This window comes from Pelodiscus sinensis, chromosome 16 (assembly GCF_049634645.1).
Source record: "Pelodiscus sinensis isolate JC-2024 chromosome 16, ASM4963464v1, whole genome shotgun sequence".
In the NCBI taxonomy this organism is placed as follows: Eukaryota; Metazoa; Chordata; order Testudines; family Trionychidae; genus Pelodiscus; species Pelodiscus sinensis.
In genome coordinates, this window is record NC_134726.1 from 1,399,500 (window position 1) to 1,424,567 (window position 25,068).

General features: G+C 64.5%; 1 protein-coding gene across 1 annotated transcript in view; it reads right to left on the reverse strand.

The window, feature by feature from the left end:
* NTN3 (netrin 3) overlaps positions 1–25,068 on the reverse strand; it is a 58,504-nt gene that overhangs the window by 26,124 nt on the left and 7,312 nt on the right. Inside the window, exon 2 of the mRNA XM_075899023.1 lies at positions 8,911–9,915. Within this exon, the coding sequence (XP_075755138.1) occupies positions 8,911–9,915 (1,005 nt within the window). The remainder of the gene's footprint in view (positions 1–8,910; positions 9,916–25,068) is intronic.

The window sequence follows — 25,068 nt, forward strand, 5'->3', positions numbered from 1 at the left end:
CCGGGGCAGGGTTTGCCAGCCCAGGCCTGCGACTATCGTCAGCACAGAGCAGCAGAGCGGGAAGAGAGGGGGAGAGGCAGCGGGTCCAGTCCCTCCCCCACGGCAGGACCCAGCACCCCCTAGCTCATCCCTGGCCAGTGTGTGTCCAGCCTGCTCTGAAATATCCCCAGGGACGGAGACAGCCCCCAGGCAACTTGCTCCAGCGCTTCACCCCCTGCCAGGCAGGACGTCTTCCTCATGTCCAGCCTCAACCTCCCTTGCTGCAGTTTGAGCCCATTGCTCCTTGTCCTTCCTCAGAGGCCAAGGGGAACAACGTTCCTCCCTCCTCCCTGTGACACCCTTCAGATACCTGAACACTGCTCTCATGCCCCTGCTCAGTCTGCTCCTCCCCAGACTAAACTAGCCCAGCACAAGGCAGCAGCCCCCAGCTCAGGACACCCCTAAACTTGCAGAGGGGTTGTTGAAAGGTAGCAGGACCGGCCACAAGAGCGGGGAGGGGTGTGTGTGTGTACTGAACAGTAACAGGACTGGACACAAGAGCGGGGAGGGGTGTGTGTGTGTATTGAACAGTAACAGGACCGGCCACAAGAGCGGGGAGGGGTGTGTGTGTATTGAACAGTAACAGGACCGGCCACAAGAGCGGGGAGGGGTGTGTGTGTGTATTGAACAGTAATAGGACTGGACACAAGAGCGGGGAGGGGTGTGTGTGTGTATTGAACAGTAACAGGACTGGCCACAAGAGCGGGGAGGGGTGTGTGTGTGTACTGAACAGTAACAGGACCGGCCACAAGAGCGGGGAGGGGTGTGTGTGTATTGAACAGTAACAGGACCGGCCACAAGAGCGGGGAGGGGTGTGTGTGTGTATTGAACAGTAATAGGACTGGACACAAGAGCGGGGAGGGGTGTGTGTGTGTATTGAACAGTAATAGGACTGGACACAAGAGCGGGGAGGGGTGTGTGTGTGTATTGAACAGTAACAGGACCGGCCACAAGAGCGGGGAGGGGTGTGTGTGTGTATTGAACAGTAACAGGACTGGACACAAGAGCGGGGAGGGGTGTGTGTGTGTATTGAACAGTAACAGGACTGGCCACAAGAGCGGGGAGGGGTGTGACGTAGTGGGGGTACCTGGCTGGTTTCTATGCTGCTGGCTCTGGGGTAACCCCCACTGGCTGCAGTTGGTACCACGGCCCAGCAAGACAGGATGAGTCATTATGCAAAGGGTGTCTCAACCTGTCTGACCAGCCACCCCCCATGGAGAGGAACAAAGGCAGGTGGATGCTGCCCTGGCTCGGGGCAGGGCTGGAGGAGAGTGAGTTAGTTCCTGGCTGGAAAGCAGGGGAGAAGGAGCTGGGGAGGGGGCTGGGACTCCCCCATCTCAAGGGGGGCACTGAGGCCTCTTAGCCCCAGTTCCTGTAACCAGATGACATCTGTGCTGTATCCTGGAGAAGCAATAAACTCCCTCTGTTCTACTGGCTGGTGGAGTCTGTTTGTGCCATTTCGGGGTGCAGGAGACGGGGGACCCCCAACGCGCCGTCACACTGGTGTCAGGGGTGGGATGCACTGCACCCCGTGGATGGAGCTTCCAGCGGCGAGCGACCAGGCACCGTAGAAGCAAGAGCCCTGGAGCCAGGCGTGCTGGAGACAGAGCGAAGCGGTTCCTGGGAATCGTGGGGCGCTGCAGCACTAGACTGGTGAGTCTGCACCGAGGGGCCCAGCGGGCAGATGGCCTACGCCCGACTCTTGAAGGCAGAGCTGGTGGGGCTGTGCAGAGAGAGGGGCTTGCCTGTGCGGAAAGCAACCAAGGCCCAGCTGATTGCCCAGCTGGAAGAGAATGACCAGCCACAGGGCCAGGATCTTGTCCCCAGGGGAAGCAGCCAGACCCCTCCTGAGAGCGAGTCAGGCTCAGAGAGGGGGAGGAGTGCTGGAACCCACCGGAGAGATGAGACAGCTTCCCCCAGGAGGCCTGCAAGCCGTAGCCCATCTAGGGCAGGGGCCAGCCAAGCTGAGCTGCGGCGGCTGGAGATCCAGCTGCGGATGAAGGAATTGGAAGTAGAGGACCAAGAGAGGGACCGGCAGGACCGAGAGAAGGAGCGCCAGGACCGAGAAAGGGACCGCCAGGACCAAGAGAGGCAGCGACAGCATGAGTTGGCCATGGCAGAGCGGAGAACCGGCGGGGCACCGGCTGTGCCAAGAGTGGATGGGCCCCAGGGTCCCGGGGCTGCCAGGCGCTTGGAGAGGCTCACGGTGGCCCAATTGAAGGACGTGGGCGACATAGACAGGTTCCTCAGTGCCTTTGAGAGGGCCTGTGGACTGCAATGGGTCCCCCCCGCTGACTGGCTGTAGGAGCTCATCCCCGCACTGAGCCAGGAGGCGGCCGGAGTGCTCAGTCAGCTGGAGGACATACAGCCAGGGGATTACAACCGAGTCAAGGAGGCCCTGCTGCACAAGTTCGGGCTGACCCCCGAGATGTACAGGAAGAAGTTCCGGGGGGTGCAGAAGGAGCCACAGGAGACCTATGTGGACCTGGCCTCCCGCCTGGCGCAATACGGCCGCAAGTGGGTGTCTGGAGTCGGAGCCCAGACTGCAGAGGAGCTGCTCAAGCTGGTCCTGATGGAGCAGTTCTATGAAGCGTGCCCACCCAAGCTGAGGCTGTGGCTCAAGGACCGAAGACCAGAGACCCCCCACGAGGCCGGGAGACTGGCGGATGAGTTCACGGAGAGCCAGTCCGGGTGTGAACGGGAGTCCCAGAGAGAAAGGGAATCGCGCAGAGACCGGATCTCGGCGGAGCGACAGAGGGAGTCAACTCCGAGGCGAGCCCAAGGAACAGGTCGTCTGTGCCCCAGAGAACCAGCCAGGGCCTGGACAGAGACAGCCCAAAGCCTAACTTGCCAGCGCTGTGGGCAAAAAGGCCACCAGAGGGCTCAGTGCACCAGGTCCCAGGACCGGGGACTTTCCAGGGTTAACTGGCTGGGGCGGGAGGAAGGGCAGGCTGCCCCAGAGGCAGGGGCTGGCAGGCAACCCTCAGCTCAGAGAGAGGGGAAGGATGGTCAGTGCACCTCCTCTGGGAGGTCTGATTCTCAGGAGGCGGATTTCTCTGTGTACCGGGTGGGGGCAGGGCGGCCCCTGCGGAGCGAGTGCCTCATACCCCTGGAGGTGGATGGTAGGAAGGTGACGGGCTTCTGGGACACGGGGGCGGAGGTGACGCTGGCCCGATCCGACATAGTGGCCCCAGAGCGGATACTACCCCACACCCAGCTGACCCTGAAGGGCATAGACGGGTCCCCGTTTAAGGTGCCTGTAGCCAGGGTGCATCTGAAATGGGGGGCCAAGGAAGGCCTCAAGGAAGTGGGGGTGCACCCGCACTTGCCCACCGAGGTGCTGATGGGGAATGACCTAGAGGAGTGGCCCCATGAATCCCAGCGGGCTCTAGTCACTACCCGGAGCCAGAGCCAGCGGGGGGCTGGCAACCTGGGTCCAGGGAAGGACTCCCGGCAGTGTCCTCAGGGTCCCATCCCAGCAGACACGGGGTCCAGCCAGGCTGAGACTCCGGACCTAGGCAAAGGTGGGGAACAGGTCCCGATCCCTGCCTCAGCAGCTGAATTCCAGGCTGAGGTGCAGGCAGACCCCTCCTTGCAGAGGCTGAGGGACCAGGCTGGCCTCTGTGCAGCTCAGCCCTGGGGGAGAGGTGGCCAGGAGAGATTCCTGTGGGAGCGTGGACTCCTGTTCTGGGAATAGCTTCCCCCCAGGAAGGTGAGGGCATGGGGGGTCCAGCGGCAGCTGGTCATCCCCCGAAAGTATCGCCTCAAGCTGCTGTATTTGGCCCATGACGTCCCCGTGGCGGGCCACCGGGGTATCCATGTCGCCCATGTCCTTCAATTGAGCCACCGCGAGCCTCTCCAAGCGTCTGGCAGCCCCGGGACCCTGGGGCCCATCCACTCTTGGCACAGCCGGGGCCCCGCCGGTTCTCCGCTCTATTATGGCCAACTCATGCTGTCGCTGCCTCTCTCGGTCTTGGCCCTCCTTCTCTGGAGTCGGAGCCCAGACCGCAGAGGAGCTGCTCAAGCTGGTCATGATGGAGCAGTTCTATGAAGCGTGCCCACTCAAACTGAGGCTGTGGCTCAAGGACCGAAGACCAGAGACCCCCCAGGAGGCTGGCGGATGACTTCACGGAGAGACGGTCCGGGTGTGAACGGGAGTCCCAGAGAGAAAAGGAATCGCGCAGAGACCGGATGCCGACTGAGCGACGGAGGGAATCAACTACGAGGTGAGCCCAGGGAACAGGGACTGACAGGCACCCGAGTGGCATTAGCAAGCTGGCCCGAGGCCAGTGGAAATCGGGTGGGGAGGCCTGGTTGGCAGGTGGCCGGATGCATCGGGAGAACCGAATGCCCTGGGACGGTGGCTGTGCACGACCCAGGGGATGTCTCCGGGTGCCCAGACCCAGCTGGGGACGAGAGGGGCAGGCCAAGCAGCCATCCGCAACTGCTGCGGCTCAGCACACGCGCTTCCCAGCCAGCCCGGCCGTGCCCGAGAGCGGGGCAGCTCTGTCTGCCGGAGTTAATCGCTCAGCAAAGGCTCGGACCTTCCCTGCTGTTTGGGTATTAATGAGACTTTAATTGCACAGTTTGGGGCTAATTACACAGAGCTGCCTTGCTTCCTTCCTCAGACAGCACGCCCATTGAACAACCGCAGGGCCAATTCATCGCAAGAGCAGCCTGCTTCAGCCGAGAGCCTCCGCCCCCCTTCTGGTGTCAGGGAACGCCTGCCTTTGCCCGGCTGCCCCAGGGAGACAGGCACAACAGCAGCCTTCTCCGGGCTCGGCCGAGCTCAAACCAGGGAGGGAGGTGCTGTGCGGCCAGTCAGGCCTGCGGGTGACTGGCCACGAAGAGGATCCTTGCTCTGGAGCGGATGGCGCCTAGGCTGGCCTGAGATGAGATCCTTGCTCAGGAGATGGAGCTCAGGCTGGCGGGAGATAGATGGAGGGGTCCCTGGCTCTGGGAATGATGGAGCCCAGGCTGGCGTGGGACGTTAGGGGGGTCCCTGGCTCAGGAGATGATGGAGCCCAGGCTGGCGTGGGACGTTAGGGGGGTCCCTGGCTCAGGAGATGATGGAGCCCAGGCTGGCGTGGGACGTTAGGGGGGTCCCTGGCTCTGGGAATGATGGAGCCCAGGCTGGCGTGGGACATTAGGGGGGTCCCTGGCTCAGGAGATGATGGAGCCCAGGCTGGCGTGGGACGTTAGGGGGGTCCCTGGCTCAGGAGATGATGGAGCCCAGGCTGGCGTGGGACGTTAGGGGGGTCCCTGGCTCTGGGAATGATGGAGCCCAGGCTGGCGTGGGACATTAGGGGGGTCCCTGGCTCAGGAGATGATGGAGCCCAGGCTGGCGTGGGACGTTAGGGGGGTCCCTGGCTCAGGAGATGATGGAGCCCAGGCTGGCGTGGGACGTTAGGGGGGTCCCTGGCTCTGGGAATGATGGAGCCCAGGCTGGCGTGGGACATTAGGGGGGTCCCTGGCTCAGGAAATGATGGAGCCCAGGCTGGCGTGGGACATTAGGGGGGTCCCTGGCTCAGGAGATGATGGAGCCCAGGCTGGCGTGGGACGTTAGGGGGGTCCCTGGCTCAGGAGATGATGGAGCCCAGGCTGGCGTGGGACGTTAGGGGGGTCCCTGGCTCAGGAGATGATGGAGCCCAGGCTGGCGTGGGACGTTAGGGGGGTCCCTGGCTCAGGAGATGATGGAGCCCAGGCTGGCGTGGGACGTTAGGGGGGTCCCTGGCTCAGGAGATGATGGAGCCCAGGCTGGCGTGGGACGTTAGGGGGGTCCCTGGCTCAGGAGATGATGGAGCCCAGGCTGGCGTGGGACGTTAGGGGGGTTCCTGGCTCAGGAGATGATGGAGCCCAGGCTGGCGTGGGACGTTAGGGGGGTCCCTGGCTCAGGAGATGATGGAGCCCAGGCTGGCGTGGGACGTTAGGGGGGTCCCTGGCTCAGGAGATGATGGAGCCACGCCTCGCTGGCAGCAGAGCGAGCGAGCTCCCTAAGCCTGGGAATTCAGTGGGAATAATTCTTTAATGGAACAGTCTCGGCGAAACGCTAGAATGGCCAGTCCTGCCAAACCCACAGCGCATTGGAGCCTCGCCCCTGCTTTCCCTGGAGCCGTGCCCAGCCGGGCCGCTTGCAGGGCGCAGTGCGGGGAGGAAATCTAGGCCCAGGCACCCTGCCTCCGCCCCCACCCTACAGAAATACCTTGGGGCTCATGAGGAAGAGTCCACCGCCGTGGCCGGGGTCTCCCGGAGAGCTCCGGCCATTTCCCGGCCTGTGTGCGCCAGGCGCCTCTCCCCACTCACTCAGAGCCCCGTGCGGGGTGGGCAGGGCTGGCCCAACTGGAAGATTTCGCACTTGTTGGGCCCTGCTCAGCCTGTGCACACAGCACCCCTGGGCTCCCCGCAGGGCGGTGGAAGAGGAGCAGAAGCCCCCGGCTGATGAAAAGGAGCCAGCAGATCCCCAACGGAGCCGCTTGAGCCTGGAGACCCGACTGCACCTTCCCTGCCGCCAGCCTTGCCTCTGCCAGGCCCCGGCTCCCAAATCCAGCCCAGGGAGCGGAGCCCAGAGAAGCCCTCGGGCCTTTCCCCGGCTCCCGCTTCTCCATGCCCGCACCTCATCTCACGCGTGGGGCCAGAGGAGCCGGGCCGGAGCCCCCGTGCGCCTGGCTCCCCTTCGCCAGAGCAGTGGGACAAGCCCTCCCCGGGCGCCAGGCCTGGCCTGACTCCGGCCCCGGGCAGCGGCAGCACGCCGAGCCGAGCCGAGCGCCGACGCCCCCGGGGAGCCACGAGAAACACACTGCGAGCTCCGCCGGTTCTCGGCCCCGTCCGGAGCAGGCCCCGGCCTAAGGCGCTGACGAGTGCCCCCGCCCCGCCCATGCTGTGGGGAGCCGCCAGGCCTCACGCCCTCCTCAGTGGCGGGGCGGACCTGCCCCCACGACAGCACCTTCTGTTTGGGCCGCCCCTGCCCAGCACGGAGGCTCAGGCCCAGCCCGGCCCTTGCCAGAGCCCCCGGAGGTGCAGGGCCTGGCCTGGGGCGGAGGCTGCAGGCCCTCTCCATTTAATTGGTGCTAATTGCTGTGTCTGCTGGGGCTGGCTGGGAGAGGCATTGTTGACAGGCACAGAGGGGACGGCCTGAGTATCTAATCCGGCTTTCAGCCGCGGAGCCCTGGGAGGCGTGTGATGGAGCCGCTTTCAGGGCCCTTCACAGAGGGCACAAAGCCTGAGGCGGCAAAGGGAGGCAGGGGACGGAGCCGACAGGAAAAACTTTCACACGGCAGCACTGCTAAGCCGCCTTTGTGTGGCCGGCTGTCAGGGACCTCGCCCAGGGCCCCCGCCCCCGCCCCGCCCGGCTTCTCTTTTCTCCCGCTTTGCGCTCTCGACTGCCGGGGGGGTCTGCTCGGCTGTGTCGGGAAGGGATGGCGAACGTCGCCTGCCGCAGCCTTCTCCCTGCTGGGCAGGGCAGGGGCACACTGCTGTCTCTAGCGGGGCCGGGGGGGCCACGGACCCGGGGCAGTTCAGCAATGCCCGGGTGGGGGGGAGACCGCAGGCTGGGCAGGGCAGGGGCACGCTGCTGTCTCTAGCGGGGCCGGGGGGGCCACGGACCCGGGGCAGTTCAGCGATGCCCGGGTGGGGGGGAGACCGCAGGCTGGGCAGAGCTGGGGTTTGGGAAACATCCTCGAACACTCTGTGCAAAGGGGCTGAGGAGACTCGGGGCCGAGCGATTCATCCCCCTGGACCCTGCTCGGAATCCCTCAGCCCCTTTGCACAGGCCTGAGCGGGGCTGCTCCGGGCATGGCCAGCACCAGGGACGGGGACATTCCTGGCTTGCTCAGCCGTCCCTTTTGGTCGCGTCTCAGTTTGTGCTTTTCCGAAAGTTTCACCTAAGTCCCGAGTTTTGCACGTTGGCTTTCTTTGGGTCCGTCTGTGAGCAACCCTGACCCCAGCCCCTTCCAAACTGGGGTAACTCCACTGGGCACTCTGCAGCGCCCCGGGGGGCTGCTCGGCGTGGGACCCTGCACATGCCCCACGCCTGAGCAGGCTCTGGCCCTCGGGCTCCAGCGGAGACCAACAGCAGTGGACCAGTGGCAGCGATGCAGCAGCGTGACACCCCCAGGGTCCCCGCTCGCCTCATGCAGCCCACACGGCCTCAGCGTCTCTGCTGCTCTTACCCCCAGAGCAACGGCAGCTCAGTGCGCCGTTCCCCCGGGCTGTGCCACGCCCTCCCTGGTATCGCACCGAGGCCCCTTGGTGGACAGGTACTGCCGTTCCCCCGGGCTGTGCCACGCCCTCCCTGGTATCGCACTGAGGCCCCTTGGCGGACAGGTACTGCCGTTCCCCCGGGCTGTGCCACGCCCTCCCTGGTATCGCACCGAGGCCCCTCGGCGGACAGGTACTGCCGTTCCACGCCCTCCCTGGTATCGCACCGGGGCCCCTCGGCGGACAGGTACTGCCGTTCCCCCGGGCTGTGCCACGCCCTCCCTGGTATCGCACCGAGGCCCCTCGGCGGACAGGTACTGCCGTTCCCCCGGGCCGCACCATGCCCTCCCTGGTATCGCACCGGGGCCCCTCGGCGGACAGGTACTGCCGTTCCCCCGGGCCGCACCATGCCCTCCCTGGTATCGCACCGGGGCCCCTCGGCGGACAGATGCTGTGGTGCATCCATTCCCCTGGACCACACCGCGCCACGCCCTCCCTGGTATTGTGCAGGGGCCACCCGGTGGATAGGTGCTGCGGTGCAGCCTGTCCCGTGGACTACATCACGCCACGCCCTCCCTGGCATCACCCCGGGACCGCTCGGCACGCAGGCGGCAAGGGGGGCAGCAGGGTGGACGTGCTACGAGGGCATCTCCCCGTGCCCGGCCCCGCTCTTACCCAGGCACTCGTTGGCCTCCCTGGCGCTGGCCCGCTGCCACGGCCGGTCGTAGTGGAAGGGCTTGCAGCGGTCGCACTCGGGGCCCTCGGTGTTGTGCTTGCAGTCGCACACCAGCTGGCCCCCCTTGTCCTTCAGGCAGCGGGAGGCGTGCCCGTTGCACTTGCAGCGGCCCCCCACCTGGAACTCCCCCACCGCGTAGAAGTAGGAGGAGCCGGCGCCCTCCTCCTCCTCGCTGGCCCGGCCCCCCAGCTCCCGGAAGAGGTGGGGCCGGCTGAAGACCACCCGGATGTCGGTGGCCGTCACCCAGTCCTGCAGCACGGGGCTGCTGTCGAAGTCCTGGGCGGAGGGCCGTCCGTCCAGCGTGCTGAAGGCGATGAGGCCCCCGGTGAGGGGGTACAGGTCGGTGTGGCCGTCGGTGCACAGCGCCTCCTGCTCGTTCTGCTTGGTGACGGCGGCTTTGTTGGGCCTGCCGTAGATCTTGCGGCACTGCGAGGAGTAGTACTGGTACGGCACCCAACTCTTGCCATAGTCCATGGACTTGAGAATGGCCGCCGACTCGGGGCGGGGCGAGCAGAACTGCAGGCTGACGTAGATCACCTCGAACTTCTTGGCCAGGGCGAGGGTGAGCGTGACGTTGTGCGGGGAGTGGTGCAGGCTCTCGGAGCGCCAGCAGGTCATGTTGGAGGCCGTGTTGAGGTCGGTGAGGTAGGCCGCCGGGTGGGCTTTGCGGGCGTCGGAGGCGTCGCAGTGGCGCGAGGGAGGCTTCCCGCAGGTGCTGGAGGCCTGCACTTCCTTGCCGAAGGCGGCGTTGACGAACTCCGGGATGCAGCGCCGGGGGGCGCCGCTCTCATCGTAGCAGGGGTCCGAGGCGCTCTGCTGCACCGCGAAGGGGTTGATGGCCTGGGGCAGGCCGAACACGCAGGCACCTAGCAGCAGCCGCAAGAGGCACCAGGGCTCCATCCTCGCCAGGGACGCCGTCTCCACGGCCACCAGCCGAGCGCGCCCTATAGGGAGAGCAAAGGAGCCGTGAGTCCCGCACGTGAGCCCCAAGGGACGCAGCTCCCTCCAGGCGCCCGCAGCTCGCCCCAGCCTTCGCTCGGGGGCCGTGCCGGTGTGCGCCAGCCGAGAACACTGAGCCGCCTGACGGGCGAGCAGGGCACACAGCTCTGCGCCAGGCGGCATCTCTCCACCGGGCGCCAGCACTGTGTAGGGCTGGGGGAGGGCAGGGCTCCCAGCTATCTCCCTGCTCTGCTCCGCCCTTGTCTCAGGGGCAAGGCTCCGCTGGACAGAGGCCCCCGGGCCAGGAGCCCGACAATCTTCCTGCCTCTTCACACACCAGAGCTGCGTCACATAGAGCTGGGTGCCGAGGCTCCACCGGTCCCTTGGGGCTCAGAATCTGCCTCCTCAGGGGTCCGGGGCCGCTCCAGCCCTGCGACAGCCTCGGCAAGCGTGGGGGGGGGGGCAGTTGCAGTGTCGTGAGGAGAAGAGACGGTCACTGCCAGAGCCACCCAGCAGATTGGCCTTGCCCTGCCGGGCGGGTCACCAGGGACGCCGTGCCTGCTCAGCCCGAGCTCACGGCTCAATGCCAGGGAGCCCACTGGCCCTAGGGCTGTAGGAAGTGGCTCTCTCTACCTGGGCCCTGGGCCGCCTGGATTCCAGCCTCGCCTCCGTCCCTGAGCTGCCATGAGACCTGGCCAAGCACGGCTCCCTCCCTGCCTCAGTTTCTCCAGCTGTGCAATGGAACAAGGGCACGGCCGGCCTCGGCTAGCAGTGCGTGAAAGGCAGCGCGTCAGAGCGAGGCCTGGGGGTTGCTACGCGCCCCACTGCAGCGCAGGCCAAGGCCTCTGACAAGACGTTCTGTGCCCGGCCCCCGGGCCGCCAGCCCCGCCTGCCCTCAGAGCGCCCACTGGGGAAGCGGCTCATGCCACACGGCTGTGTCCAGACGCCAGCAGCTGCTCCGGCCCTGGCTGCCCGCTGCCCCCGCTCGGTGCCCCACTGGCATTTCCTGCTGGCCGGTCACACCGCTCCAGTCCCTTCCCCCCCCCGCGCCGAGCTGGGATTTAGCTAGCTCCTACCACCCGGAGGGGAGCCAGCCGCTTCCAAACCCAGTCAGGCGGGGAGAGGTGGGAACGCTCCACCCTCTCTGAGGGAACGGGCCTGGCCCAGCCCCTGCAAAGCCATTTCCTTCCCTCCTCTTGCACCCCCCTTGGCTCTGCAGATCCCCCTCGGGAGAGAGCCTGCGGCCAATGGGGTGGTGACATTGTCCCTGGAGCAGCATCTCTGGCCGCGCGGGCCGAGCCTGGGCGCTCGCAGCCGGAGGCCCCGAAGAGCGAGGTGCCGGGTACCCACCAAAGCTGGGCAGGGCCGGAGGTGGAGGCCAGCTCTCCTGACTCCTAGCCGGCAGCCTCACCACCACTGGCCTCCAACAGCCACAGGCGTGGAGAGACCAGCCCCCATGACCCAGGCTTGGAGGGGAAACGTCCCCCTTGAAATCCCACCAAGAGAGCGAGCGAGCCAGCTCCCAGACCTCGCCAGGGCCTCAGACGGCCCCTCGCTGGCCCACACGGCGCCCTGGCAGGCAGGGCCTGGCTGTTCTCCCCACTGGGAAGTCAAGGCCCTAAGCGGGCAAGGGACTTGCCCAGGGTCACAAAGGCAGCCGGTGGCATAGCAGGAAATTGAACCCTGGCGGCTTGTGCCCGAGGCTAGCACCCTAACCACTGAGCAGCCTATGGCATGGGGGGGGGGCTGCCTGCTCTGTACCCGGGTCCCCCTGCGCTGGGCTCTGATTCCCTCTGACTCACCCACCTGTGGATTGGCCCAGACACCTCGGCCCAGCCTGGGCAGAGAACAAGGCCCTGGGAGGCGGGGGGAGGGGGGGGGCGGGGGGAGACAAAGGGGGGCAGACACGGCCACCTGGCTGGGGGGCTGGGCAGTTTCTTGGCTGGGATGACGTGAGGAGACTGAGCTGAGTACTGAGGGGTCAGGGGCCTGGGGACCCCACCCCGAGGGGTCTAGGGCTGCTAGTGCCTGACTCCCTATGTCCACATCACGTCTGTGCTGGGCTGTATCGGGGAGGGTGACTTTGGGGGGCAGTGGCAGCGGGACACCCTGGAAAACACTGCGCCCCCCGCTCTTCCAGGTGGGGTTTTCGTCTGCCTGTCTTGCTTTGGCCCTGCCGGAGCACCCCGGGCCCTTTCACATGCCAGCGGCAGGGGGTGTAGCTGGAGGCGAGGCGGGGCGGGGCGGGGTGGGGCGGGGAGGGGTGACACCCCAGCCCCCCCAAACATTGCCTGCCTGCTAGCTCTCCTTGCGGCAGACCCCCGCCCCAAGATCCTGTCTCTGTGCCTGCCTGTGTCCCGCCCCCACAACACGCTCGTGTCGTCCCGGCGCAGACCCGCCCCATCTCCAGCCAGGGCTCCCTGTGCTGAGTCCCCGTGGCTGTAGGCGCGACCCCGCCGCAGCCGGGCCCCGGGCCCTTTGGTCCGGCCGCTCTGACGTGACCCTTCTCGCCGCAGCCCCGGGTCCTGGCTCCCTGCCCCTCCCGGGCACAGCCCCGCCAGGCCCCATACGCGGGGGGGGGGGGGGGGGAGAAACGCTCCCAGACACGGCAACGCTGCTGGCTGGGCCGCTGAGCGACACAGGGCTCCCGGGGCAGGGGCTGAGCTGCGGGAGATGCGCTACCGCGCGGGTGGGGAGATGCCACCTTCGCCGCCCCCCTCCCCACCAGCTTCCCGCTCCTCAGCCGTGCCCCGCCCCCGCCTCACCCCTCAGCAACCCTGTGCCCCGTTCCCCGCCTCTCAGCTGCCTCCCTGCCCTGCCCCGTTCCCCGCCTCCTGCCCCGCACCTCCGCCACCCTGCTCCTCAGCTGCCCCTCAGCCACCAACCCACCCCGCCTGCCCCACTCCTCAGCCACCCCCCACCCCGCTCCCTGCTGCTCAGCTGCTGCCCCACCAGGCCCCTGCCCTTAGCCGCTCCCACCTCTCCCCGCTGCTCAACCACCCCCTGCCCTGCTCCCTGGCTCCCCGCTGCTCAGCCGTGTTTCCCTCACCTCAGGCCAAGTCCCTAACTCCCTGTAGCCGCCCCAGCTCGGGTGGGGGGGCAGCACTGCCTGGGTGGCGGGCGCCTGGGGCAGGAAGCCAGCAGCAGCCCAGCGGCAGCGGAGCGAGAAGCCTGCCGCTGTAACAGCCCCAGCTCTGCAGGGAGCGGCCGGCTGCAGCAGCTGCTCCGCTGTCCAGTGTGCACTGGGAACTGTCCAGCACAGGAGCACCCGGGAGCAGTGCTGAAGCCGGTCGGAGGGCACCCCCAGCTGCTCGGCAATCGGGAGCCCCTGGGGGATGCACCAGTTCACGCTGCCTCCTGCCCAGCAGCCGGGAGCCCCACTGCTGGCCGGGGGAGGGCAGCGCAAAGAGCCACTTACAGACCCCTGGCTCTCTGTACAACGGGCTGCCCTTCGTTTTCTCCCCCCCTGCAAACGACCCAGGCGCAGCCCTGTGCACACCGCCCGTCGGGTGGGTCGCCACGCGGCGGGTCTGCCTGCAGGGGTGTGGCACTGCCCTGTGGTGACGGGGCGGCCCTGAGGAGAGGAGCTGCAGCACAGCACAGACACGCCTGTTTCTCAGCTCTCCTGCCCTGCCCTCCTCTTGGGCACTCACTGGCCTCGATTCCAGTCAGTTCAAACTCTCCGCCGGCAAGGCGGACCCTAGGGAGAAGCGCCAGATAGCTGGACCCTCCCAGGCCTGCCCAGCCCTGTCTCGTGAGAGACTCCCTTTCCCACACCCCCAGCAACGCCCGAGCCAGAGAGCCTGCCAGCCGCCCTGCTCACCAAACCCTCCCGCACCAGCTGTGCCATGGTGCCCAGCCCAGACACAGCTCACCTGTGACCCTAGGAGCAGGCCCAACCGCACACCCACCTCCCCCTGCTCATCTGTTCACTGCCAGCATCCTCTGTGGCCCCGCCCCCCACGCAGAGAGATCTCCCCATGTGCCAGGCACTGAGCGCACTCGGAACGGCCGCCGACAGCTCAGCCTGCACCGGGCTCCTCCATCCCACGAGAGGACTGTGACGTAGTGGGGGTAACTTGCTAAGGCTGTGACGACCTCTGCTGTCTGGTCATTATGCAAAGGGGGCTCCAAACCTGTCTGACCAGCTACCCCCCATGGGGAGAAACAAAGGAAGGTGGAATGCCACCCCTGGCTGGGGGGTAGGGCTGGAGGAGAGTTAGTTAGTTTTCTGTCTGGGAGCATGGAGGAAGCAGCCTCAGCAACAGGCTGGGGGGTTTAGAAGCCGGACCCCCCACCCCATATCAAGGGGGGCTGAGGCATCCTAGGCCTGCCCTGTAACCTGGTGACATCTGTGCTGGGCTGTATTCTGGAGAGGCAATAAACTCCCTCTGTTCTACCGGCTGGTGGAGTCTGTTCGTGCCCTTTCGGGGGTGCAGGAGGCGGGGGACCCCAACGCGCCGTCACAAGGATCACAAACATTACTGCTCCCAACAGACCTTGCGCTGGCACCGTGGCCACGAGCAGCCCATGGAACACGCTTTAAACAGATGCGTGACCAGAGAGGAGGGTCGGCTTCTGCATCCAGCGTTCCCTGGCTGGGAGCTCCAAGAGCTGGGATCCGTGCACGACTCCCAGCCTCTCGTTACTCAGCAGGGCAAGCTCCTTTCTCTGGGACCAGCTGCCTGCTCTCTGGCAGAGGGGCAGGGACCGGCTCTTGTTTGCACATACCCTCGCAGAGTGAGACACAAGCTCAATGAGCAGCTACCATAATAATCATGAAAACCCAATCCTGCTAATACTTGCAAGCCAGACACCAACCCGCAAACACATCAGCGCCCGCTACTGCAAAGCCCCCCCCCGCAAACACATCAGCGCCCGCTACTGCAAAGCCCCCCCGCAAACACATCAGCGCCCGCTACTGCAAAGCCCCCCCGCAAACACATCAGCGCCCGCTACTGCAAAGCCCCCCCCCGCAAACACATCAGCGCCCGCTACTGCAAAGCCCCCCCCCGCAAACACATCAGCGCCCGCTACTGCAAAGCCCCCCCCCGCAAACACATCAGCGCCCGCTACTGCAAAGCCCCCCCCGCAAACACATCAGCGCCCGCTACTGCAAAGCCCCCCCCGCAAACACATCAGCGCCCGCTACTGCAAAGCCCCCGCCCGCAAACACATCAGCGCCCGCTACTGCAAAGCCCCCCCCGCAAACACATCAGCGCCCGCTACTGCAAAGCCCCCCCCGCAAACACATCAGCGCCCGCTACTGCAAAGCCCCCGCCCGCAAACATCAGCGCCCGCTACTGCAAAGCCCCCCCGCAAACACATCAGCGCCCGCTACTGCAAAGCCCCCCCCAAACACATCAGCGCCCGCTACTGCAAAGCCCCCCCGCAAACACATCAGCGCCCGCTACTGCAAAGCCCCCCCGCAAACACATCAGCGCCCGCTACTGCAAAGCCCCCCCGCAAACACATCAGCGCCCGCTACTGCAAAGCCCCCCCCGCAAACACATCAGCGCCCGCTACTGCAAAGCCCCCCCCGCAAACACATCAGCGCCCGCTACTGCAACCCCCCCCCCCCGCAAACATATCAGCGCCTGCTACTGCAAAGATATCAGCAGGGTTCTGAAACCCCATCACCTGCTGGCAGGGTGGGTTCATTTAAATCAGCCATGGAAAGACCCTTCTCACTCGTGTGCGGCCACCAACTGATTTCTCTGCGGGTCAGTGGCCCCGGACCCAGAACAGGTTCCCTGCCCTGCTGTAGATCCTCACTCTCAGGCCACTTTTCCACTTGTGCTTCTGGTGATTTGCTAAAGAAAAGTGCATTCTGACTGGTCGAGATAATCATTTAAAATGCTGGTGTACAGGTAAATCCAGCCTTTACCTGAGACTTGGTACATTTTTGTACAACCGATGCAGGTACACACTAACTATATGCATTTAGTTAGGCAATTACATAATGCAATATTTTCAGATTCTAACAAGGTACAATTAATAAGTATGCTAAAATGGTTAATGAGCTATTTCTTTTTAACTAGATCATCAACTTTTTGTTCATGCTTAGGACAGTAATTGAAATGCAATTAAACACAACAAAACAGCCTATCAAAATGTATTTGTGTTGTACAAAGCAAACCCTTAATACATGACATGAGCTATTGTGCCGTGTTTATAAAGCTTGACCTCAACAGTTTGAATTGGAGAAAACCTCTCAGGATAATGAGAAGCAGCCTCCACCAGGTTTTGATAGAGATTCGTGGATTCTACATATTTATTTTCGTGTTTGGAGAGACTTGAATATGTTTAAGCCTTGACATATTTTGTATTAGACTCAGATTTAATTTTAATCAGGTTTATTTTTGAAAGCAAACCCCCTAGTATGATTTTTAAAAAGTTGAAAAAATCCACTTGAAATTAAAAAAATATTTGTAAAAGATCTGATGAAAACGCCTGATTTTCACCCTGCTGCTGCTGCACAGTCCCCGTGCAAAACCAAACTGCGCTCTCCACAAGCAGCACAACCCGGAGCCCCAGCCCTGGAGCACTCCAGCGCACCAGAGATGGGCTCCCCATTCATGAGAGCCCAGCATGGGGCCCCAGGATCAACCTCAGCCATGGGGAGAGAGGTGAGAGGGAGGGGCCGGTCTGACGTCCACGCCCCGCCCTGCTGCGGAGAGGATGCTGTGCCTGGGAGGAGCTGAGCCCGGCTCAGAGGACGATCAGAGCCCCACTAGCCCCATGTCTAGGGTAGCTGCATCGCCCCCAGCTCTCTTGCAGCCCCTAGCGCAAACCAACCTCTGCTCCACGCTCAGAGGAGAGCGAGGCCAGAATCAGCCCCGGCCATGGGGATGGAATTCGCTCCTACCTGTTTCTGCACCTCCGGCACCCGACCTGGGGCGGCTGGGCCACCTCGGCCATTCCTGCCGCCCCTCGCACGGGGACCGCGGGCAGATCCCAGTCCCCGGGCTCTTTCTTCCCCACTCCGCGGCAAAGAGGCACATGCAGGAACCCAGCTTGGAAAACCAGATCCGCCGGGGAAAGCTGCAAGAGGAGATGCTCCCCAGGAACCCCCGGTGCTCAATATTGGGGCCGGGGCGATGCAGCCTGCTGCGCTGAGCCAAGCTGTGCCCATCTGCCCCGGTGCAGGGTTAGCCTGGGCTTCGCTACTGGTAAGTACCCGGTGCGCAAGCCGCCCCCAGCCTGCCCTCAGGACAGCGCGGTGCCAGGGTTAGCGGGAGCAGCAGCCGGGCGGGAGAGAGAGGCTCCTAGGCTCTCTCACGTCGGGCTCCGCTGCTGTCGCTGTTTTCTCACCCATGGGGAGGGCGGAGGGTCTTGGGACACGCCCGGAGAAGGTTCTGGGGCAGATGGGGCACTGGGGGGAGGGGCTTGGAGCCCAAACCTTTGCTCCAGCTTGGCTGCTGCCTCTCCCTCTCCCTCTCGGCTAGCGAGGAGCCAGCTGGAGCAGCCTCACGTCTCAGTGCTGCCGAGGCCCCGCGTGACTGGAAATCATTATCACCCGCCCATGGGCAGAGACCACCCACGCGCCACCCAGCGCTCACCCCGCTCCCCTCTGCCTGGGGCGCTGCGGCCTCACCTGCCCATCACCGGCAGGCTGCCGGAGTCGGCCCATGTTATGCCAATTCAGCACGACCCGGTGACTTCTGGCATGCTCCCCGAGAGCCGGAGGGGAGGGGGGTTAGCAGCCCCTCCCACAGCTAACAGGCCCAGTGGGGAGGGGGTTGTGCACCAAAGGGACCTTCACCTGAGCTCACTTAAGACCACCAGCTCCAGTGACTGGCCCTACAGCAGCCTACAGCCAGAGCAGCGTCAGCACCTCCGAAGGCTGCCGACTGCTCATCATTAACCCTTTACCGGTTACAAGCCCCCCGAGGACGTCTCTAGTGGGTGCCCTCTGGATGTCGGAATTCCCATTGCAATGGAAGTTGGGTATTTTCCTTGACTTGCTGCCCGTAACGGCCGAGTAGCGTTACTGCCTGCTGTTAAACGGATGCTGCGATCTGCCCCAGAGGTGGCTGCATTTTGGCGGTACCTGAAGTGATTTCTCCTGCTAGTTTCTTTTTGAAGCCTTGATAGGATTTAGCTTTTAGAGGAGGGTGTTCCATTTGTACATTAGTAATCACAGTGATTTTAATAATCAAATAACTATTCCACTTAGCACCTACGGACGTTGCCTCTTAAAACATTTTATAAGCACTCATTGGATTTCCTCACCTGCATGTCCTAAGAGAGAGAATTTATGGGGCCAGATTTTCAGCCTGGCCTTAAATGGGGTGTCTGTTTTATAACCCCAGTTCCGGGGGCATGAATCGCTGCAGGGTCAGCCTAGCATTTCCACGTCTACCCATACGGCCGCACCAGAGCTGGAAGGTGCAAAAATTCAGCTCAAGGAGCCATCCCAGTGCTAGCACACTCTGCAAAAAAGAGAAAGGCAGCCGGTGCATTGTGCAGGCCTGCGAGGCTGGCTGCCCTGAGCATCCCTGCTCTCGACAGGACCCCATGCTGCTGCGGCTGCTCCCTGCGTTTGTCTACGCAGGGCTGGAAGTGAGAGGACTCAAAATACAGAGCAGCACAGTGGGGCGTACCTTGAAATCAGCGATGCAACTTGAGCTATGCAAATTGCACCGCTTACGTCGAAATTTGGTGCTGTCCACACAGCGCTAATTTCAAAAGACATCGTTATTTAATCCTTGGGCAACGAGCTTCCCAGGAAACCAGAATAAGAAGCTCTTATTTCAAATGCATTTTGGGATAACAGCACGCTCTCCGGAGGCACGGGGCACATTTCGGGATAACGGCGCGCAGTCCAGACACACGGGGCGCATTTCGGGATAACGGCGCGCCATCCGGACACGTGAGGTGCATTTTGGGATAACGGCGCATCGTCCGGACACACGGGGCACATTTCAGTCTAATGGCGCACTATCCGGACGCGCAGAGTGCATTTCAGGATAACAGCGTGCAGTCCGGACACACAGGCCAAATTTCGGGATAAGGGCACACCGTGTGGACGTGCGGGGCGCATTTTGGGATAATGGCACATTGTCCGGATGCACAGGGCACATTTCGGGATAACGGCGCGCCGTCCGGACGCGCGGGGCGCATTTCGGGATAACGGCGCGCCGTCCGGACACGCGGGGGGCGCATTTTGGGATAACGGCGTGCCGTCCGGACACGCGGGGGGCGCATTTCGGGATAACGGCGTGCCGTCCGGACGCGCGGGGCGCATTTCGGGATAACGGCGCGCCGTCCGGGGACACGGGGGGCGCATTTCGGGATAACGGCGCGCCGTCCGGACGCGCGGGGCGCATTTCGGGATAACGGCGCGCCGTCCGGGGACGCGTGGGGCGCATTTCAGGACAACGGCGCGCCGTCCGGACGCAGGGGGCGCATTTCGGGATAACGGCGCGCCGTCCGGACGCGGGGGGGGCGCATTTCGGGATAACGGCGCGCCGTCCGGACGCGGGGGGCGCATTTCGGGATAACGGCGCGCCGTCCGGACGCGGGGGGCGCATTTAGGGATAACGGCGCGCCGTCCGGACGCGGGGGGGGGGGGCGCATTTCGGGATAACGGCGCGCCGTCCGGACGCGGGGGGGGGGGGCATTTCGGGATAACGGCGCGCCGTCCGGACGCGGGGGGGGGCGCATTTCGGGATAACGGCGCGCCGTCCGGACGCGGGGGGGGGCGCATTTCGGGATAACGGCGCGCCGTCCGGACGCGGGGGGGGGCGCATTTCGGGATAACGGCGCGCCGTCCGGACGCGGGGGGGGGCGCATTTCGGGATAACGGCGCGCCGTCCAGACGCGGGGGGGAGCGCATTTCGGGATAACGGCGCGCCGTCCGGACGCGGGGGGGGGCGCATTTCGGGATAACGGCGCGCCGTCCGGACGCGGGGGGCGCATTTCGGGATAACCGCGCGCCGTCCGGACGCGGGGGGCGCATTTCGGGATAACCGCGCGCCGTCCGGACGCGGGGGGGGCGCATTTCGGGATAACGTCGCGCCGTCTGGACGCGGGGGGGGTGCATTTCGGGATAACGTCGCGCCGTCTGGACGCGGGGGGGGGCGCATTTCGGGATAACGTCGCGCCGTCCGGACGCGGGGGGGGGCGCATTTCGGGATAACGGCGCGCCATCTGGACGCGGGGGGGGGGGCGCATTTCGGGATAACGGCGCGCCATCCGGACGCGGGGGGCGCATTTCGGGATAACGGCGTGCCGTCCGGACACGGGGGGGGCGCATTTCAGGATAACGGCGCGCCGTCCGGACACGCGGGGGCGCATTTCAGGATAACGGCGCGCCGTCCGGACGCGCGGGGCGCATTTCGGGATAACGGCGCGCCGTCCGGACACGCGGGGGCGCATTTCGGGATAACGGCGCACCGTCCGGACACGCGGGGGTGCATTTCAGGATAACGGCGCGCCGTCCGGACGCGCGGGGCACATTTCGGGATAACGGCGCGCCATCCGGACGCGCAGGGCGCATTTCAGGATAACGGGGCGCCGTCCGGACACGCGGGGCGCATTTCAGGATAACGGGGCGCCGTCCGGACGCGGGGGGGGGGGGCGCATTTCGGGATAACGGCGCGCCGTCCGGACGCGGGGGGGGGCGCATTTCGGGATAACGGCGCACCGTCCGGACAGGGGGGGGCGCATTTCAGGATAACGGCGCACCGTCCGGACAGGGGGGGGCGCATTTCAGGATAACGGCGCGCCGTCCGGACGCGGGGGGGGGCGCATTTCGGGATAACAGCGCGCCGTCCGGACGCAGGGGGCGCATTTCGGGATAACGGCGCGCCGTCCGGACGCGGGGGGCGCATTTCGGGATAACGGCGCGCCGTCCGGACGCGGGGGGCGCATTTCGGGATAACGGCGCGCCGTCCGGACGCAGGGGGCGCATTTCGGGATAACGGCGCGCCGTCCGGACGCGGGGGGCGCATTTCGGGATAACGGCGTGCCGTCCGGATGCGGGGGGGCGCATTTCGGGATAACGGCGTGCCGTCCGGACGCGGGGGGGGCGCATTTCGGGATAACGTCGCGCCGTCTGGACGCGGGGGGGGTGCATTTCGGGATAACGTCGCGCCGTCTGGACGCGGGGGGGGGCGCATTTCGGGATAACGTCGCGCCGTCCGGACGCGGGGGGGGGGCGCATTTCGGGATAACGGCGCGCCATCTGGACGCGGGGGGGGGGGGGCGCATTTCGGGATAACGGCGCGCCATCCGGACGCGGGGGGCGCATTTCGGGATAACGGCGTGCCGTCCGGACACGGGGGGGGCGCATTTCAGGATAACGGCGCGCCGTCCGGACACGCGGGGGCGCATTTCAGGATAACGGCGCGCCGTCCGGACGCGCGGGGCGCATTTCGGGATAACGGCGCGCCGTCCGGACACGCGGGGGCGCATTTCGGGATAACGGCGCACCGTCCGGACACGCGGGGGTGCATTTCAGGATAACGGCGCGCCGTCCGGACGCGCGGGGCACATTTCGGGATAACGGCGCGCCATCCGGACGCGCAGGGCGCATTTCAGGATAACGGGGCGCCGTCCGGACACGCGGGGCGCATTTCAGGATAACGGGGCGCCGTCCGGACGCGGGGGGGGGGGGCGCATTTCGGGATAACGGCGCGCCGTCCGGACGCGGGGGGGGGCGCATTTCGGGATAACGGCGCACCGTCCGGACAGGGGGGGGCGCATTTCAGGATAACGGCGCACCGTCCGGACAGGGGGGGGCGCATTTCAGGATAACGGCGCGCCGTCCGGACGCGGGGGGGGGCGCATTTCGGGATAACAGCGCGCCGTCCGGACGCAGGGGGCGCATTTCGGGATAACGGCGCGCCGTCCGGACGCGGGGGGCGCATTTCGGGATAACGGCGCGCCGTCCGGACGCGGGGGGCGCATTTCGGGATAACGGCGCGCCGTCCGGACGCAGGGGGCGCATTTCGGGATAACGGCGCGCCGTCCGGACGCGGGGGGCGCATTTCGGGATAACGGCGTGCCGTCCGGATGCGGGGGGGCGCATTTCGGGATAACGGCGTGCCGTCCGGATGCGGGGGGCGCATTTCGGGATAACGGCGCGCCGTCCGGACGCGGGGGGGCGCATTTCGGGATAACGGCGCGCCGTCCGGACGCGGGGGACGCATTTCGGGATAACAGGCATAGCCCGAAGGAACGCCGCTGTCTAGACGGGCCCGAAGTGTCCTCGGGGCGAACGAGCAGGCTGGGACAGGTCGCCAGCTGATGCCGCTGGCCCGGCTGCACTGCCATTGTCAGCCCACTGGCTCACGCTTCCGGGGCGCCCGGTGCCCGGCTGGCGGAAGGAGCCAGGTCTGAAAGGCCTCTCCCTGCGGGTCAGGTGCACGGGATGAGCAGGCGAACAGCCAGCGTGAGCTGCCTGGGCTCCGAGCGCACAGCAGGCTGGATCGAAGGAGACGCCTTGTGCAGGCCCCCTGCTATGGCTGGACCAGGGCCTGGAGCGCTCGCCCGCAGCCCCGTTAGCAGGCAGCAGCACTAGCCGGTTCTCCTCTGGGCGAGCCCACCCCTCGGGCAGGGCCTGGCAGCCCCCCTCCAGTCTGCTACAGGTGCCCCGGGCAGGCGCGGGCTGCCGTCCTTAGGAAATGCAGCCGTGTGGGTGCACTGTGTGGGCACGGGGCAAGGGCTAATCCAGGAAAGTGGCACTGGTGGTACCAGCCCGCCCCCAAGCCCGGCGGGGAACGGCCGGCCAGCTCTCCGCCATGCGGTGCCCGGGGCGTCCCCCAGGGCAGTTCCTGCTGCTTTCCATCGTGACAAGGGAGCTTCCCCCTCCCAGGGCAATGGGAGAAGAAAGCTTCATTCCAGGGGATTTTCACAGACCCCCTCTCAGCCGCTCTCCGGGGAAACGCGTTGCCTTATATGGAATTCGTTTGGAAATGGAAAGTCTGGTGTCCCCTTGGCCGCTGCGCTCCCCCCCCCCCCAGCTTAGCTCCCAGGCTGGGGAGGGAAGAGCTTGTTTGCAAGCTGCCCTTTGCTCCAGGCAGAGCTGAACTCATCTGGGGAGGAGGGGGCCCCAGGCCGGCCCGGCACAGCGCAGCGCAGGTGGTGCTGGCGAGCCGCGGGGGCCTGGCCAGAAGGCTGGGGGAACGGGAGCATGGCGGGGGTGCGGATTACACGCGGAATTGCAGTGTGACCGAAAAAGATTCCGAAAGGGCCCGTTGCCCAATGTTCAAGTCTGCTTGGTGGGTGGGGGTGGGGCCCACGGGTGGGGGGTGGGGCCCACCCTGGCACAGCAAACCCTGAGGCCAGGCAGCTCCCGATGCTCAGTCCCAGGCCTCAGTGCCCCCAGCCCCTCCCCCAGCACCCAGGCCTGGGCCCCGGCGCAGTGAGCAAAAGCGGCTCTCCATAGGGCTGGCCAATCGATTCCTGCCAAATACGAGTACGATTTCGACCCCGCTTTCAGCTCCAGCCCCAGCCAGAGGGCGGCCGGCTCTGGGGGCTGCCTGTTACGCAAACATTTCCAACAACCGACTTCCAGCCCCCCGCTCTTGGCCAGCAATTCACTCCCCCCATTCCAGGTTAATTACCCAGCCTTTCGAGACGATGATTGGTCACATGCTACTGATCCCGCACACCGATTGGATGACGGAGGGGAGAATGACAGGTGGGACGGAGTTCTGATGGAGAGGAGAGAGGGAAGGATCGCTCAGGGACAGGAACTTTGGGGAAACTCCTCTGAAGGATGTGCCAGGATTGGGGACTCTGGGTGGGGATGTAACCCACGGCAAAGAGAATTCCTGAGCACGGCCTCTGCCAGGGACCCTGCCCAGCCCTCTCGCAGGGATCTCGCGGGAGGTGCCTCGGCCCCTCCATGCTTTCTGAGAAGGCAGAACTCAGAGACGCTTTATGCAAAACAGACCACGGGGCATGTCACTTTCAAGGGTGTCATCTGCTGAACCTGTAGATCCCATGAATCCTTCTTGCATGAGAAGTCACCAATATGAAGGGTGGATCGGTTTATAATTCTACAGGGGCTAATGAGGCTATTATGATGCTCTTAATGGAAACGTAATGGCTTGGCGATCAAATCGGCAACCTGTAACTGTGGTTGCTCTTAGAAAGATGTGTGGCCAGGCCACTGGTGCTGAAACCCAGGCTGGAGCTGGTACCTTCCTCTTGAGGTGAGAAAAGTTTGAAGGGAGCCCAAAGAATTCCTGCCTGGGGCAGAAGGGACGTAAGGGGGGAACCAAACAATCGGGGAGTTGCCAGATGCCAGGAGACACCCCCTCCCTCGGAAACATCCAAGACTGAAAGGGGGAGGGGTCAGGCCGAGCTAGGAGGCTGCCTGGCTTGTGAAAGGGATGCTTTGAACAGCTGGTTAGGGTGAGAATTTGCATGAAACGCGTTCCTTGGGGGATCGGGATTAGCTGGTGGGTTTTGTTTTGATTTAATCATTTGCTTTGATCTGACTGTTTTCATTTGAAACCACTGGACTGCGGCTCTTTATACTTCATAGCAACACATTTGTTTATTATCAAACCTGTGTACATACTTGTTACCTGGGGCGGGGCAGGGAGCAACCACTGCGCATCTCTCTCTTCCACTGACCAAAGGGGCGGACCTGACCTTATGAGCTCTCTCTGGGTAAAACGCTTCTAGGGCAAGACAGATGAGTTTGGGGGTTGGTCTGCTGGGTGCCTCCTGGAGTGGAGCTGTGTCGCTCTGCAGGGGGGCGGTAACCCCAGCTCTGAGCCTGGGCTGGGGGAGGCCAGAGCTTCTGTCCCAGCAGCACAGGGTGGTGGGGTTCCCCTGAGGGCAGGAAGGGGGTGTCTGTGGCTTGATCAGTGTCACATTACCTAACTGGAGGGAAGCAGCCAGATCGCTGCTGCACCCCTAGGTGGGGGTGTTGGCCCCAGAAATTGGTATAAAAGGGAGCTATGTGGGGTATTGAATGGGAGTTTATTGTTTGCTGATCTTATGTACGCTATTTATGTGAGTATATAATGTCTGTGTGTGTAGGTAGGAATCTGTAATGTGTGTGGAAGCTGAATATTTCTCTGAATGTGGTTAAGCATGGCTATGGACAGGATGATTAGCCAGGCCCTGTGGGACAATGGCTCTCAATGGCCCAAGGACACACCCAAAGAATGGGGGCTGTCACCTGAGAGCAG